The sequence below is a fragment of the Sinocyclocheilus anshuiensis genome, unplaced genomic scaffold (genome assembly GCF_001515605.1).
Source record: "Sinocyclocheilus anshuiensis isolate Anshui unplaced genomic scaffold, SAMN03320099.WGS_v1.1 scaffold213, whole genome shotgun sequence".
Taxonomy (NCBI): domain Eukaryota; kingdom Metazoa; phylum Chordata; class Actinopteri; order Cypriniformes; family Cyprinidae; genus Sinocyclocheilus; species Sinocyclocheilus anshuiensis.
The window spans coordinates 366981-385231 of NW_015540860.1; the positions used below are offsets into that span (position 1 = coordinate 366981).

An 18251-nucleotide genomic window follows, 5' to 3' on the forward strand; every position below is an offset into this window, starting at 1 on the left:
GCACACACACACACACACACACACACACACACACACACACACACAGACACAGACAGACAGACAGACAGACAGACCCCCTGCTGCCCACAGGGACTGCCATTTCCCTCTCACACCTTTCACACCTTTCAATTTCACTCTGTTTAATATATGTTGGCCTTTCAGTCTCCGCACAAACATACAATGCACTGATAACATTTAGGCATCTGAATGCTCAACGCAGTTCCCACAGAAATGCAGTTTCCAGGCAAAACAGTGAAGGCTTTGAGACTTTGAGAGTTTTTTACATGATAAAGACTGTACATTATACTCTTTATTAAACAAGTACAACAATTAAATACATGAAACATTGATTTTGGAGTTGAAATTATTGTATTATCTCACAAAAATAGCAAAACATTTTTTTATTAAATTAAATAATAAAATAACAGAAAGAAAACGCCATAACAAACACTGTAACAATATCACAATATTTGGTTTAAGATTAATATGATTAATCTGCAGATTATATTTCTGCAGTTGACTAGTCAGAATCAAGTATTTCAGAGAGCTGTGTATAATAAATTAGTTTCACATTTGTTTAGTGTCTGTATGGTTGGACAGGCTGTTGTTTGTGTTTGCGCATGTGGCTGATGTGAGCCAGATTCGTGTCTAGCACAGGAAATGAGATTATGAATGACTACGCTAATACAGCACTAATGCAAACGGCTAATGCATCATCTGCAACCTGCTGACTACATCCCCACGCTCATGTTCCTAACAATAGCCATGATATTTCAGACCAGCACCACTGCCATACATCAAAACACTTGGTTTTATGTCAAATGACATGAGAGAATCAAATGAGAATCACATGTTCCTCTCATTTCAAAGATCAAGTATCATTCTTAATCCAGCCATCACGTAATAATAGAGATTATTTCTCTTCCAATGTAAAACTGCACTTTCTGTCGACTGGAGTAACAGCAGATGGTTCATTCTCATTAAACTACATGTCCGTAACAAATGATTACACCACCAATCGCTGATTAGACATCTGTTGTCACTCTACCGTGACACATGTGATAATTAGCATTGTGAAGAATGAAGTATACTTATCATAGTTTTACATGTAAGCACTCTCATGCTGAAGCTGTCGCTTTGACCTCAGATGACTGTGCTGGAGTGTGTTTCGTGGATGTATTATGTCCAACTGGGTTTGTGTGTGAATTTGATGATTATCTGGTGTGGCCATTGCTAAGTGGTAATGAAGCGGTCAGGGAAAGTGAGAGAGAGTGTGAGTCAGTCTCCAACATGAGCTCATTCTGCATGTCTATTTTAATAACTATTAGAGAGATCACACAGAACTGAGACCTTCATTATCTCAGATGAAGTGTACCGGATAGCTTCAATATGTAAATCTGACATTAAAGGACATTTATTTTATTTTGTTTTGTTAATGCTACTTTTATATGCCATTTTGTCTATTAAGTTGTTGTTTCACTTTATTTGCTTGCACTAATTTAAATTTGCAGCATTTTTCTGATTAATTGGATAAACGTTTCAGATTTTATTTTTAAATTTGCTAAATCATTTGTTAAATTTCTGGTTCTCTAATTTTACTCTATATACTACTATACTGTTCTTTCTTTATTTATATTTCTAATTTTATTGCTTTGGCAGTTACAAATGTTTGCTTTTTGTCTTTTGTCATGCCAGTGAAGCACGATAAATTTAAACTGAGAGAAAGCAAGAAAGTGAGAGAGAGAGAGAGAGAGAGAGAGGCAAATCTTCCCTTGCGTGCCATTGTTTAGGCTGTTGCAAAGCTGAAGGTCAATAAAGAGGGACATTGCTATTCCCCCAACCTTCACATCCATTAGCGGTGTAACAGGAGATAGGATCTATGTCTCTGTGTGTCTGCCCTTCACTCCCTCTCTTTATGTGTGAGGAGTCTCTCTCCGAGGTGCCCGTCTCAGCCCCACCCTATTTGGCTGCTAAATGCATGTCTTTAACAATCTTAGACATTTATAAGACAGACATAACCCATGTACATTTTTTTTAATGATGAGGTGATTTTCAGTAAGACGGTTCAGAAATCAATAATATCTATGCTGAGCTAAGCTAAATGAGCTGTTCCCATAATACATCAAATGATGTTTGTCAAAAGCTTAACATCAGATCTTAAGGGAGGAGTGGAGTGTTCCTGTATAGGAAAGAGTTTGATGTTCCATAGCCATTAGTTCTGCAGGGGTAATTGGTTTATTGATGTGTGATTCACAGTTCACTGCTGCCCTCTGCAGGCTAATGTTTTAGTCAGTTTGCAGAATGTCTTTATGTAAACATTTCAGACATTGTACTTATTAATAGCTTTATTCCAAAACCTAGTGAAACGCTTCTCTTCCTAGATAGACAGCTGCCTTGTGTCCTCTAAGGAAGCATAATCATCATTACTTACAAGCGATCAGTTAAAAAACACTGCATAGGCATTAACTCATGTGGCACACAAATAGCACTGACTAGAGAAGAATCTTAAAATGCTGATGACATATGACGATACTAGTGAAAGGTTCTTCAACTCCAGTCCTGGAGGGCCAGTGTCCTGCAGACGTTAGTACAATCCCAATTTATCGCACCCATCTGCAACTTTCAAGTAATTCTGAACACTTTATAAGCTCATTCGGATGTGTTTGGTTTGTGTTAGAGCTAAACTCAGCATAGTCTCGGCCTCAGACGTCACGTCCATGGATTGAGGTGTTTCTTGGAGGTTATAGTACATTAAAGAATGACCATGTGATTTTTACGTATGCCATGTTATAAATATGAAAAAAAAATTCCATTGCAGTTTTGCGATATATTCCTTTTTAGAATTGCCTGAAAAACCTCATTATGTGAGCATAACAGCTTCTTTGTAATATATGAGAGTTTTTGCGAAATTGAAGTGTTTCCATTAGGTGTATTTTCAATCCGCAATTTCAATTTGCGCAATTTGAAGGGTAATGGAAACACAGCTATCAGGATCAACTAAACGCTGTAAAAGTATGTGAAATATGTAAAGTACGCAACATGGACTCTCTGAAATACATCCATTTTACACACCAGTCTGTTATTGTGGCAACACTTCCTCCCCCCTAAACATGACGCGGCACAAAACGAAACGTGATTGGTTGCTTTATCTGTCAGTCATATATCCTCTTGGGCGGTCCTTGGCAATTAAAAGCGGCCAAGGTTCTCAGACTCTCTGAAGGTCTGGCTACGTGAGACTAAACTCAGCAGGACACTGGCCCTCCAGGACTGGAGTTGAAGAGCCCTGGAATAAAATTTATATTTGTGTGTAGCATCCTTTTAAATGTTTGTACCTAACATCTTGTTTTCTCTCAGATGATGGTGAGGCTCGTTGCAGAGAGCTGCACCAGCGCTGTGAGGAGCTGGAGGCTCAGCTCAAGGCTAAAGAGCAGGAGAACACGGAGCTCCTGCGAGATCTGGAGCAGAAGAACGCCATGATCTCGGTGTTGGAGAACACCATCCGTGAGCGAGAGAAGAAGTACCTGGATGAGCTGAAGTTGAAGAGCCATAAGTTGGCTGTCCTTTCTGGAGAGCTGGAGCAGAGAGCCAGCACCATTGCCTACCTCACCTCCCAGCTCCACGCTACCAAAAAACGCCTTCTCGCCGGGGGAGCTGCAGGTATTAGCCCCTCTGTCAGCCCCATCGGCTCTTTCAAACCCACCCCTCCTCCCGCTCCTGTGGCCTCGGGAAACGACAAAGACGTCCGGCAACCCGAGACCCCTCGCAGACGCATGCGCAAAAGTCTTTCGCAGCCGCTGCACTCTGAATACACGGAGCTGTACCGGTTGGGCGCCGCAGATGGCCGAAGGTTGGTACTGAGGGATTCGGTAGATGCCATGCCAGATCCCACACCGTTCCTGCAAGCCAGAGAGCCCGCGGCCCCCGTAGAGTCTCAGCCGGTGCTGCGGGAACGCACCTCTGTAATCCCACCCATCGCTTCTTCGACCACACCTCCTGCACCATCAAGCCCCGCCCACATCCCAGTGCCCCCAAGTCCAGCGTGGGAGGGAGCCCATCCCCGTGCTAACGCACATATAGGAGTGGCGCATCGGATTCACCGCTCGCCCTCAGCAGGTGGAGGTGCGGCTCGGCAACAGCCGGAAGTGGAGACCCTCGCCGTGGACCAGGTCAATGGGGAGCAGGTGGTTCGCAAACGCTCAGGTGCAGACAGAACTGTTTAAGACTGACAAATGCGCACATTTACACATCCTGAAACAGATAGTATATAAACATAGACGTATTAAGACCAATGCAGTATATGCGGAAATCTTTGTGACTGTGAAAACACACACAAACATGGATACAGATGCTCAAATCATCGACATATCATCAACAACCTAGTCAATAAACATATAGAACACAAACACAATACAGATTTAAACAGCTAACAAACACAATAGCACAGCACAACCCTGTTAAATGCTGAACAACACACACTGGCGAGTGAACAAGATTTAGGCAAAGACTGTTTTTGCGAGTGTGAGAGAATATGAATGTGTTTTAAAGGATAGATGGAGAGACTACGGATGGCAGCAAGAGCTTCTGTATGTCCTGCTGCTTTTTATGCAACACTGTATAAATGGAAAAAAAAAAGATGTAAAAAGACTTTTGTTCATGGTCATTTGAATAACTTCTTTGTCTCACATCAGTTGGGAAGGAGAACTGTGAGCATGCCAAATGTTTGTTTTTCTTTCCCATTTGACTTTCAGCATCTTCTTCGCGCTTTCCTTTCTTCTCATCATCGATGTCCCGCTCCGTTTGACTCAAGGTGCAAACACACGCTCATATATTGCCAAATCTCGTCATTGCCTGCTGATGTAATGTTGTAATGCATATTCATATCTACTCATATTTATTCATGAGCACTGCAGTAGTACTGAAATCTCCACTCTCCTTCCCCTTTCATTCACATATCTACAGGCTAATGTGAACAATCCTGCTGCTCCTTATTAAACACCTACAGAAATCAAAGGTCTCAAAGAGGTCACTTCAGTTTATGATCTTGTTTCACATGCTTTTATTAATAACATTCTACATATAAAAAATAAGTTAAAGGGATAGTTCACCCAAAAATGAAGATTCTGTCATTATTTACTCACCCTCATGTCGTTCCAAACCCGTAAGACCTTCATTCATCTTCGGAACACAAATTAAGATATTTTTGATGAAATTTGAGAGCTTTCTGGCACTGCATAGACAGCAATGCAACTGACACATTCAAGGCCCAGAAAGGTAGTAAGGTTACTTTGCGTTAACATTACGGTTAACCCACTTTTGTCACATGGACTATTTTAATGATGTCCTCATGTTCCTTTCTGGGCCTTGAACGTGTCAGTTGCATTGCGGTCTATGGAGGGTCGGAAAGCTCTCGGATTTCATCAAAAATGAATTAATTGGTGTTTAAAAGAGGAACGAAGGTCTTACGGGTTTGAAATGACATAAGGTGAGTAATTAATGTCAGAATTTTCTTTTTTGGGTGAACAAAGATGTGTTATTCATTGTTTAAGATCTACAATAATATATTGGGGGAGAACATTCCTCCTGCTTACTTCTAAACACAGAATTTTGTGATTATTAAGTGCTCTTTGTTAGGGTTATTTTGCATGTGAATATCATGTCCACATCTGAAAATGCAGTCTAATTTTAGGACCAAAGTAATAGTTCACCTAGTCATCACAATTTCTCCCATTCCTGACTAAATCAAACCACATTTACCCGTATTATCACTCGCATGGAATGAAAAATGACAAAACGTCAAGTATTTTATGAAGTGTATTTATTTTATATTAGCAGTACAAAAATAAACATACATACTGATAGGAAAGTGTACAAGCGAAAGCAATGGAATCTTATTGGTTTACGACAATCAGCTGCTTGTTAAAGTGCTCAGGGAAGTGAGGTAGAGAGCGCCCGAGCCCTTTAACAAGATTTGCTCTCGACTCGACACACTGCGTCAAGCTTATTATGGTTTAATGTGATTTTACCATAAGCCTTGTTTTATTTTGAATGTTCGCTGACGTAAATGGCAAGGAACACACAGATTAAATCATTGAGAAGGTTGAAACGGCTCAGTAGAGAACAATCAATGCATGTTTGCATAAGTATCAAGGAAAAATATATATACATGATAATCTGCAAAGCTCTTTAGATAATAAACTACCTGTTGCACATCATATATTTTAAATGATACAAAATTCCATTATTCATATAAACTAAATCATGAAAAAACTACATTATTCATTTATAAAAATCAACAATAAATGCACAGGCTTCTGACTCAGGCATGTGCTCATCATAACTCTCGCTTCAGAGACAAAAAAACATTGGAAACAGTCGTCAATCAAGCAAATGCAACCTTGTTTTCTGCTGTCAATTTAACACAGAACTTGGGCAGAGATCATGCACAGAGTGCTGTTTAATTGCATTTAGTCCATGTTCCATGTTTTTATTTTGTTAGATTATTTTTGTATTGAAAGAAGTGACAGATGCAAGAAGGTGCCCAAGATTGACCCATGCCAAGTGACCCATAAGTGGCCCTTAGGACAGAAAGTACCCAAGTAAGAATGACATCACGAGTCCAAAAACTGTCACACAGCTATAAACGGGTCCAGAACTGGCAGTGTCTGTGTAATAATCCACATCTGTCTCATTGTGAACATGATCTCCTGAATGCTCACCACCATGCCCGTGTCCATGTCCGTGACCGTGGCCGTACCCATGGCCATGCCCATATCCCGCACCGTATCCTCCATAGCCTCCATACCCGTGCCCGTACCCGTACCCATATCCAGGTCGGGCCAAGGAGCTCAAGCCGTGTCCGACCAGCATTCCCCCTAGAGCTCCGGCGGCGGCCGCCCCTGCTACCTTCCCAGTGCTGTGTCCCGAGGAGCCTCCGGTGTGAGCTGGTGGGGCACGATAATGTCCACCGCCTCCTCCCCAGCCCGCGCGACCAGAGCTGCTGCCACCCCATCCTCCACCTCGGCCTCCTCCGCGCCCGAAGCCCCCGCCCCGACGCGACTGGACCGCAGGAAACATCACCGCCAGGAGTAACAGGCAGTTCATCAACGACAAGATTTTATATTGGGAGAACATGCCGGAAGATGCTGTGAAAACACAAGGTCAGAGGTTGACTGAATCCATGTCTGGTATGCAAACTCTGTGAAAGCAAAGAGCTAAACATAGTTTAAAAAAAAACAATCAGTCTTTGACTCGTCGGTCCCAATGAGATCTGTCTGATTAGTGGACACAGAGGACATAACGTCAGGAGGAAGGATATAGAGAAAGCCAACAATGTCAAGAAAGAGAAATTAGAAAGGTCTTATTTCCTAAAACTACTATAGGGTCTTATCTGAAAAAAAAGTAGCCCATTTATCATGCAAGAAAAAAGAAAACCCTATCTTTTAGAACCTATTTTATATAACCTATTTTTGATTATTGGCTCATTTTAAGCATACGTTTAATACATTTGAGAGACAATTCTGTTTCTAAAACAAGGGAAAAAATAATTGAAGATATATCCAAAACAGATCTTTTAAGAATGTTTATATGTAAACTTTTTTTTCCATAGTAAAAAAACAAAGTGCTAAAGACTGCCCACAATGTCCTTTGAGAAAGAAAAATAAATTACAGTCTTTATTCAGAGGCCATAAAAATACAAAAGTGCCCATGCAGTGACTAAATGTTTTCAGTGTGACATCTTCATCAGTATCTATCTATATATCTATCTATCTATCTATCCATCTATAACATTTGGAATATTTAGGAATTTATAAATGTTTCTGAAAGTCTCTGCTCACAAAGACTGCATTTATTTGATGAAAAATAGAGTAAAAACAGGAACATTGTGAAACATGATTACAATTGACCAGAACTTGGTAACACTACAATAAGGTTCCATTTGTTAATATTAGTTCAATACATTAGTTAACATAAACTAATAATGATAAATACTTCTAAAGCATTTATTAATCTTAGTTAATGTTGATTCCGACATTTACTAATACATTATTAAAATCAAAAGTTGTGACTATTAACGTTATTTAATAGACCTGTGCTAACATGGACTAACAATGAACAATGAGTTGTATTTTTATTAATTAATGTTAACAAAGACTAATAAATATTGTAACAATTTATTTCTCATTGTTAATGTTAATTAATTAATTAAATATAGTTGGCAAATAGAACCTTATTGTTTACCGTTTTCTATATTAAAATATTTTAAAATGTAATTTCTTCAAATGTTTCTTGAGCACCAAATCAATATATTATATAATGATTTGTGAAGGATCATGTGAACCTGAAGACTGAAAATTCAGCTTTGCATAACAGGAATAAATTACATTTTAAAATATATTGAAGTAGAAAACAGTTGTATGTTGTTTACAGCTTTAAAACTATTTATAATAATATTTCACAATATTAAGGTTATGTATTTTTGATTAAATAAATGCAGCCTTGGTGAGCAAAAAAAAAAGGTTTCTTTCAAAAAAAAAAATGTGTGTGTGTGTGTGTATATATATATATATATATATATATATATATATAATTTTTTAATTTGTATTTATTTATTTGGAAGGCAACACAAAAATACTGATTAAGGACATTTTATATAATAAAAGAAGTTCTGTATTGAACTTGAGAGTATAACATACATAGGTCTCTATGTGTATATTATGATCTAGAATTGAGCAGTACATGATCTTTTCAGAATCTAGGCCGCCAGTCTGGCAGCTTTAGAAAGGTAATCTGGTATACTTCAGTGTCTGGTTGTCTGTCAAGAATATTCTCACCCCTGCACCATTCACTCAAACTCAACACAAAGACGATGCTCATTCTTAAAATCATTCAATTATAAGGTCAACTTTACCACAAGGTCACTATCACTCTAAGGTGACCCTAAAATAATATAAACAGCACTGGAATTTGAGTGTAAAACAAATGTTTTAAACCATTATCTTCATATTACATACAAGTATTAATTCTGCATCAACAGCCTTAGAAAATAGAAATAAACAGTAATGCAACATTATACACCAGAATATCACACATTGGTATGTAATTTTCCAGTATGAAGATATACTTTTCTTTGGAGATATTAATAAAATATTAATAAACTACTAATAATATTACATATTCTTATAAAATATGGTTAAAATAAAGTTCCGTTCCTCCAAAAGAGTATGCATTGACTTACATTGAATTGGTATGTGGATGAAATGTATTTTGGAAGGTTCAGGATGACTGTCCAAGTGTTGTCCTCCTCTCTGGTCTGCTGAGCTTGAATGGATGAGAGTTTGAGACAGAACTCGCACAAGTACACGTACACAGCGGTATTAACCGACTGCTGCTCATTCTCTGATTGGTTGAGTGAATGAACCTACATCGGCCCGTCTCACCGGCATAGGATCAGAACTTCGCTCTAATCCATCAACAGGATTAAGATAGTCTATGGATTTGACAAACGTCTTTAGGCCCAGGGGTCATTCTGTGGGGTCGGTCATGTGGTGATTGTATCTCTCCATGAGCTCAGCGATGCTGGTTAGATAACCCACGAGACTACCTGCAGTCAAATCATCATGTGGAGAAAGACTGGTAGTTCTGACATTCACGCAGTGATTTTTCTTTGCTGGTAGGTTGTGCGTGCTGAAAAAAATAAAATAAAAATCTTAGCCAGTAAAAGAATAACAATGGACCCTTTTCACGTTTCCGGGATTCATAGAAGCAGAAGTCGATATAGTTGGGTTCTGAAGTGGTGATGTGAATGCAATCAAAAAAGAAAAAAAGTAGAGTTTTTGAGTTTCCAAAAGAGGAAAAACTTCTAGAAAGATTAGGAAAAGATTTTTCCAAATTTGCCGTCACTCGCTCAGCTGTTAGAAATACCCACACAGCAGTGTTAATAACTAGTTTTCTGAAATGTAATGCTAAGGTAATAAAACACAAAATATAGTGTTAAAAAGGTACATTAAAAAAAACTTTGCTAGATATAATAACTGTGAAAGGGCTCCACTGTCCACAACTGTGAGAATACAAATGCAAAACATTTTAATTAGTGATCTTATACACTTTTAGAGTCCTCATGCTAAACTGCATACTACATAGAGTACATAACCTCAATTATGTTATAAACGTAGGCCTAGGCCTATATCTAGCTATACAGTGGGTACGGAAAGTATTCAGACCCCCTTAAATTTTTCACTCTTTGTTATATTGCAGCCATTTGCTATGTTCACTCTAGATGTAATGCATGCTCGATTTGTAGTACATATTACGTGTAGGGCACACTGGATGTAGTTCATACTGTACATATACATAGATCTCTATGTATATTATGATCTAGAATTGATAGTCTACATACTCTGTGGTGTAGACTTTGCAGTGGGTATTATCATAGCATTCTTTGATGAATAGAAAGTTCAAAACAGCATTTCTTGGAATTAGAAATCTTTTAACATTATAAATGCATCACTTTTGATTCATGTAATGCATCCTTGCTGAATAAAAGTAATTTCTTTCAAAACTATATCAATCTTACTTACCCCAAGCAGTAGTGTATTATAAAAAAATGATGTAATACTCTTTTTGTTATGCGTTTTAATAGTTACATGCACACTGCCAAATAATAGTAATTATCCTCCATAATCTAACATATTATCTTAATACTGATACACATGCTGACACACGTGTAAATAAAACAGTTTTTTTTTCTTTTTGATGATAACATTTTATTTAAATATAAGTATCACCATATTCTCAGTTTTACAATCAGTATCATATAAACACATGCCAGTATGACAACACAGAGGCCAGTCATAGATGTGAATGACAGTCTAAATGTAAAAGAAAAATATGAAGCTTTCTCAACTACAGCCATGCTGTCCTACCTCTTCAGGTGCCCAAACATGCATACTAGTCATACTAACTCGCTCACTCAAACAACATTCAGATATTCAGAGACTACCATCCCTTTGTGCTGCTTCACTCCGTTTTCAATCATCCTTTAAGTTCACAGTCTTGTACTTCGCGTCTCACCATTCTGTTACAAAGAGATTTAATCACTGCCTAAAAGAGACTCTGGTCTAATGGAATTGTAATCAGACTGTAATGGTACAACAGGTTGGCTCAGACCGCATATATTCTCAATACATCCAACATGTAAAGTGATCAGTCAGTCGTCACCCTTTTTAATGGGTTAAACCAAACAAATAATACTAAAGTTGTAAGCATTTATCTTTGTCACTTTGTGCTTGTCATTGCTCCTTTTTTTGCTTGCTCTTTCCAGTGATCACTGGATGATGAAATTCCCTGGTTTAGTGGAATGTGCTTTTATATTATTGTACCTGCGTGTGATTCCCTACAGCACCAGAGAAAAATATACAACGAATGTTTATATAACGAGATGTACCATCCATCTTCACTGGTCAGCAAATATCAATGCATATTAGTGGTTAACAATCATTCAGGACAGACGCGACTGATGACATTTTGTCTGGAAGGCCACTGATTGATATGAAGAGGGGAATGTGCTCGTCACATACAGGTGGAGCCTTCTGGTAGACACTGGAGCTGCTTCTCAATGATACACCGCAGATACTTGAATCTATTCAGAAAGAGATGCATGGATTATTAAAACAGAAATGAAGTGAAAATGATTTTGACTTGGAGGTCTCTTAAAAGTGAAACTGATATTTTTCTTTGACGTCACAGCTTAGGATAGTCTCTAGTGAAGGTCTTGTGACTGTGCGTCTTCTTGTGGTGCCATCAGCCAATTAGCATTGTCATGACATCATTTCCTGTGGTGCTTGAGTCAGCAGTCACATGGCATTTAGGCTCAAAAGACATGGCAGCAGTCATGAGCAACACACATTTCTAATCAGATTTTCTGTGTAAACTGAGCAATTGCCATTGAAATTGAAGTGAGGTAGTGAGGTTTTGACAAAAGGCTAAATAATCTAAATCTAAATATATATATTAGGGCCGTCAATCGATTAAAATATTTAATCGCAATTAATCGCATGATTGCCATGAGTTAACTTGTGATTAATCGCAGCTTAAATCGCACATTTTTATCTGTTCTAAATGTACATCAAATGAATACTTTTCATACTCTAATCAACATGGGCATGGACAAATATGGATTCTTTAATGCAAATGTATGTTTATTATTAGTGAAACCATACTCAACATAGAGCATGAAGACTAGATATGTTTCAAAGGTCATTGATGTTTTTCAAATAACATGTTCATGTCTATTAGACACATGAAAAAAAGAACATAGAAATACCAGGTTCCCATTACTTCTCTTTCTTTGCACTGAGCAATTTACTTACACAAGCCTGTTTACACTATTCACACGACAGGGCAGCTTACTTCATCTGAACATACAAAATGTACATTTAGTATTTATTATTACATTTGTTTGCCTCTCTGTGCCCACATACTGAGGTTCCTATTACTTCTTTCTTTGCACTGAGCAATACTTGCACAAGCCTGTTTAGACTATTTGCAGGACAGGGCAGCTCACTTCTTCTGAACATGCAAAATGAACATTTATTTTTTTATTGTTACATTTGTTTGCCTCTCTGTGCCCACATACTGTAATTTGATGCAGCCAAATTCTCAATAAAACTGTTTTCATTGTTATATTTTACCGTTTCTGTTGTCAGACAACCGAATTAATATGAAATAGTGACTGAAACGCAACCCATTAAGACTTCAAACCAAGACCAGCTCTCCCTTCCAAGATGTTAATCTGCACAAAAATCCTGATTTATAATCGAGCCGTCGACTGATCAATTCAAATACACATAAGATAAAGACAATAGCTGTGCTGTGATTTCGGCTATACTTGCATGTAAAATTAGAAGCAACTTAATATCTGGTTTAACTAAAAGCGCTGCCCCTCTCAGTCACTCGCTGAACAGAGCAGACACAAAACTTGCGGGTAGGATAAAATGCCAGGACACCGGCAACTCTCAGAAACTAAATGTGACCCTGGAGCACAAAACCAGTCATAAGTATCACGGGTATATTTCTAGCGATAGCCAAAAATACATTGTATGGGTCAAAATTATCGATTTTTCTTTTATGCCAAAAATCATTAGGATATTAAGTAAAGATCATGTTCCATGAAGATATTTTGTAAATTTCCTACCGTAAATATATCAAAACTTCAGTTTTGATTATTAATATGCATTGATAAGGACTTTATTTGGACAACTTTAAAGGCAATTTTCCCATTATTTTGATTTGTTTTGCACCCTCAGGTTCCAGATTTTCAAATAGTTGTATCTCGGCCAAATATTGTCCTATCCTAACAAACCATACATCAATGGAAAGCTTATTTATTCAGCTTTCAGATGACGTATACATCTCAATTTCGGAAAATTGGCACTTATGACTGGTTTTGTGGTCCAGGGTTTGTCCCATCTGCTCATGTAAGGTGGACCATACCTGCTTCTCAGCTTCTGCACCTCCCTGTCCTCCTCTTCCTTCAGTTTGGTAATAAAACTCTGCAGGACAGGCATCTCAAATTTGATGTACTGCGCCACCTAGAGCAGTGGAGAGCAACTGCAGTCAGTTATGTGAATTTCTTTGTGTGTTTCAGCATTACCAGCCTTATAATGTTAAATGTCTAAGCAGATCAACCCTGCTTCACACACACACACACACACACACACACACACACACACACACACACACACACACACACACACACACACACTCACTTCATAGGGAATCTCTTCTCCCAGATCCTGCTCCATGAGAAAGATCTTGCAGACGTGCTCACATGGTCCCTGAAGTATTCTCACTACTAACGGGTAATCTGTACGCTTCAGCTGAACACGCTCTGAAACACATAACACATTTTGTACATATACAACTAGATTCCAGCATTTTCATTTTCATTATATTGTACAAATATATAAGGTATATAAGGTGCAAAACTGGTCACTATTACGATACTAGTGTGTTGTGGGCAATTGTCAAAGAGCTATGCAAAAATCTTAACCACCACAGAGCAACTCTTTGGCAATTTCCCACAACTAATTAAAATTTTCATATCCGTCATACGATTTGAGGTATCATTCATATCTGTAGCACAAACATCAAGTTTAATACTAAAACTAAGTATCAGCAGTTACACTACTTATCAAATGTTTGGAATAATTACATTTCTTTTATGTTTTTGTAGTCTTTTATGGTCACTAAAGTCAATTATTTTATCAAAAATGCAGCAAAACAGCAATGTTGTAAAATATTAATACAATTTAAAATAAGTTTTCTTTTTCTTTTTTTTTTAAATGTAATTTATTCCTGTGTTGAAAACAGTGATACATTTCTTTTTTTCAGGATTCTTTGCTAAATAAAAAGTTCAAAAGAACAGCATTTATTTGAAATAGACATTTTTTTAACATTATAAATGCATCCTTGCTGATTAAAAGTATTAATTTCTTCTCTCTTTTTTAATCTTACTTACTTAAACTTTTGAATTGTAGTGTATCAATGTTTCCACAAAATATGAAAAACTGATTGAAAAATGATTATAAGAAGAAATATATTAGAATTATTTTTGAATCATGTGACACTGAAAACTGGAGTAATGCCTACTGAAAATTCAGCTCTTCCATCACAGAAATAAATTACATTTTCAAAAATATATTTAAAGAGAAAGAAGTTATTTTAAATTGTAATAATATTTCAAAATATTACGTTCACATTTGTTTTTTACTTCATCAAAAAAATGCACCCTTGGTGGGCATAACACACGTCTTTAAAAAAAACATTAAAAAATTAATTATTCCAAACTTCTGGTAGCAGTATATTAGCTATTATTATTAGTGTATAATATTGATTCTACTGTAGCCTCCAATATAGTATAACTGTCATGTTGTTCTGTGTCCACTAGATGGAGATTCAGTGTTGCACAGTCAAGTCGTTTATTAACTGGAAGATAAAAGCAGACAGCAGCTGACCTCCGCTGGCATGAACGAGGTAGAGGGCGAAATCATCCGGGCTGTTCTCGATCTTAAACTTATTCAGTAACACCCGCAGCACCTGTGGCGTGGTCATGCAGCTATTGATCCGGACGTTAGTAACAGAACCATATGCAGGAGTGAACACAGACGTCTGAATCAAAGAGAAAGAGGAACAAGAGATCACATGACTGATGCTCAAACAATCACACACACAACTGTTTCTTCTCAAGTTACCTTGTGGTTGTAGAAGTGACCGTTGATGGAAAATCTGTGCCTTCTGATTCGCCGCTGGTCGCTGGGAGACCGTCTCCTGCCCCGTCTCAGAACACCGGCATCACTTTTGGTTCTAAGAAGCTGAGCGGAGACGTCACACGCCTCTGCCAGGAGAAAGCAGAAGATGAGGAGGAAGAACAAGTCACAATTTCACATAATGTGTCTTTTTGAAGTCGTACCTTCTTCTTCATGGTCTTGTGTTGTGCCATTGCTCGAGTGGTCCTCTGGGGGCGTCACTTCCATCTGAGGTGGAGTTTGAGGAGTCTGTTTCTGACCCACCTGACTGGAAAACAATTACAGAGGAACATAAGAATTCTTCCAAATATGTACCTTATACACTATACACTTCAACATCAGTCTATGTTCAATACTGAAATCCTAGAATCACGCAAATTAATCTTATTATTTGTCCAAATGATGCCAAAACAATCAAAAAATTGTGAAAAAAATGTTGTCATGCATATGAACACATACTGGACGTGAAATCAAATGATTCTGGGAACCGCTTGTTAAGCTAACATGATCAATAACATTCTGGCATGTAAGTGCTCAGTTTCTCAGCTCTTTGATTCTGTGTACCGACCCTCAGTAGGTGCTGAAAACAATATTAGCATTGGAGCACTCAGATATAAATAGCTCTTTTGAAGTCCCCAGTTGGAACCATGAGGCAAAAACAGACGAGAAGAGATCAAAACCTAACATAAAATATTGGAAATGTGTGAATTATTTATATCGCACACGTTCAAAACATTTCAGCTGATGGAATGCCAAAAGCATGGCCATCCCAAGCATAGAGCTGCTATGGCAACAAACTCAGGAAACAAAGCAGGCTCTCATGGTGTCAAGGTTACTTGAGTTTAAAGAACTGGGCTTATGAAATACATCTTGGTATCTGTTATGATGATAATTTTTGTATGCTATGGTTAATAAGCTAGATAGGTACTAATCAAACATGGTTTAGTTTAATACATATGTTCCTGTGGCTCAGTGGTAGAGCATTACGTTAGCAGCGCAAAAGGTTGTGGGTTCAATTCCCAGGGAACACACATACTGGTAAAAAATGTATAGCCTGAATGCACTTTATCCAAAGCGACTTACAAAGCATAAATTATTATTATAAATTATACAAAGTGACATTTAATGGTTGAAAATTCTGTATTGCAAGAAAAAAGTATTTATCAGACTTATATACACTACCTTTCAAAAGTTTGTGGTCAGTAAGAGGTTTTCTAAAGAAATGAATAATTTTGTTCAGCAAGAACACATTTAATTGATCAAAAGTGACAGTAAAGACATTTATGTTACATGAGATGCCCATTTCTAATAAATGAATCCAAATGATTACAAACCAAATTTTTTATTCATCAAAGAATCCTAAAAACAAACCATCAAAGTTTCCACAAAATATGAAGCAGCACAACTGTCCCAACATTGATAATAATTAGAAATGTTTCTTGATCACCAAATGTTTGTAATATTAGAATGATTTCTGAAGGATTTTGTGACACTGAACACTGGAGTAACGGCTGCTGAAAATTCAGCTTTGCATCAGAGAAATCAATTATAAGTTAACTTATATTCATAATAATAATATTTCACAATATTAGGCATACTCTTTTTATTTTTTTTTAATGTAGCCTTGATGAGCATAAAAGACGTCTTTCCAAAACATTATCTTAACAAATCTTACCAATCTCAAACTTTGAAACGGTAGTGTATATTTACACTATATATTTAGTCTTATTTTCCAGTAAAACATCCTAAAAACAAGGTATATTCACTTGAGAAGCAACATAAACTGATTTTGTCAGTGTACTTTCTCTCTTCCTCAGTACTGCATGTATAGGAGGTTAATGAGCTCATTTAAATATATTTGTGTGTTTGCTTCATTGTCTGACCTCTGGTTGTCAAGGTTACACCCTGAGTGCCAGGAGGTAGAGGAGGGAGGAGGTCTGATTCGCTCGTGGTCATCCTGCATCTGAAGCCTGATTGGTCGACGCAAACCCCATGAGATGTTGAGAAGTCCTTCAATGATCAGCTCCTCCTCTTCCTGCAGGCACAATACATACAGCATACACATATACTTATCCTTGAGTCTGTTACCTGACAAAAACAAGTGATGATACATAATGGACCAGAGTATTACTTTTCGAATAAATGAGGTTGATAAATGATAAATGTAGCATATCTAAATCTGTCAGTAATTTGGCACGGCCAGAGCACCTGAGCAAGCTGCATTTACAGACACAAAAGGAGCCCCGCATGAACACCCCCACACACAAGCCCTCCAGTCACATACAGTTATTACTCCGCAGACAATAGTGAATAATTGAGAAAGCACAGAAGGGGTCAAACGCTTCCCCACCTGCCACACAATGAGTGTAAAACTCTTTCTTACCTCTCTGTGGCGTAGCTGCAGGTTCTTTCCTTCATAGTAGAGATTGTAGGTCTTTAAATGAGAGAGAATGCTTCTCCTGAGAAAGAACAAAGTTTGTTCAACAATTACTTTAATCTCTGAAATAAAATGGTTTAAAATCCTATTTTTAAGAATGCATTTAAAAAGTTGTGAACATTTACACTAAATGGACTTGAGTGCTTATGCTAATTACTATGCAATGTGCAAAATAAAGAATGAAAGAATAATGAATATATATTTACGTACATATAATAATAATAATAATAATTATTATTATTATAACCCACAAAAAAACATAACATTCTTAATATGTTATCCTAAAATTTACCTTACTCACTACCGTTCAAAAGTTTGGGTTCAGTATGATTTTTAAAAATGTTTTTGACAGAAGTTTCTTATGCACACCAAGGCTGCATTTATTTAATAAAAAATACAGTAAAAAAAAAAAAACTGTAATATTGTGAAATATTATTACAATTTAAAATAACTGTGTTCTGTTTGAATATATTTTCAAATGTAATTTATTCCTGTGATGGCAAAGCTGA

At 37.3% G+C, this 18251-nt stretch overlaps 3 protein-coding genes across 9 annotated transcripts in view; 1 reads left to right on the forward strand and 2 right to left on the reverse strand.

Annotated features, from left to right (window-relative positions):
• ccdc92 (coiled-coil domain containing 92) overlaps nt 1-4623 on the forward strand; it is a 24800-nt gene extending 20177 nt beyond the window's left edge. For all 4 annotated transcript variants that reach the window (XM_016485462.1, XM_016485461.1, XM_016485464.1 and 1 more), the window contains exon 4: nt 3355-4623. In XM_016485462.1, the coding sequence (XP_016340948.1) occupies nt 3355-4220 (866 nt within the window). In that variant the 3' untranslated portion in view covers nt 4221-4623. The remainder of the gene's footprint in view (nt 1-3354) is intronic.
• A 1881-nt stretch (nt 4624-6504) lies between these two features.
• prnpa (prion protein a (Kanno blood group)) lies at nt 6505-9396 on the reverse strand. The gene is made up of 2 exons (XM_016485466.1): nt 9236-9396; nt 6505-7142 (listed from the first exon to the last, which is right to left on the reverse strand). The coding sequence occupies exon 2, from the start codon at nt 7129-7131 to the stop codon at nt 6577-6579; it is 555 nt and encodes a 184-aa protein (XP_016340952.1). The 5' UTR covers nt 7132-7142; nt 9236-9396; the 3' UTR covers nt 6505-6576.
• Nucleotides 9397-10639: 1243 nt separating this feature from the next.
• rassf2a (Ras association domain family member 2a) overlaps nt 10640-18251 on the reverse strand; it is a 20357-nt gene continuing 12745 nt past the window's right edge. For all 4 annotated transcript variants that reach the window (XM_016485458.1, XM_016485460.1, XM_016485459.1 and 1 more), the window contains exons 3-10: nt 17689-17764; nt 17189-17340; nt 15470-15573; nt 15252-15394; nt 15015-15168; nt 13767-13888; nt 13492-13589; nt 10640-11638 (exon numbers count right to left, since the gene is read on the reverse strand). In XM_016485458.1, the coding sequence (XP_016340944.1) occupies nt 11569-11638; nt 13492-13589; nt 13767-13888; nt 15015-15168; nt 15252-15394; nt 15470-15573; nt 17189-17340; nt 17689-17764 (919 nt within the window). In that variant the 3' untranslated portion in view covers nt 10640-11568. The remainder of the gene's footprint in view (nt 11639-13491; nt 13590-13766; nt 13889-15014; nt 15169-15251; nt 15395-15469; nt 15574-17188; nt 17341-17688; nt 17765-18251) is intronic.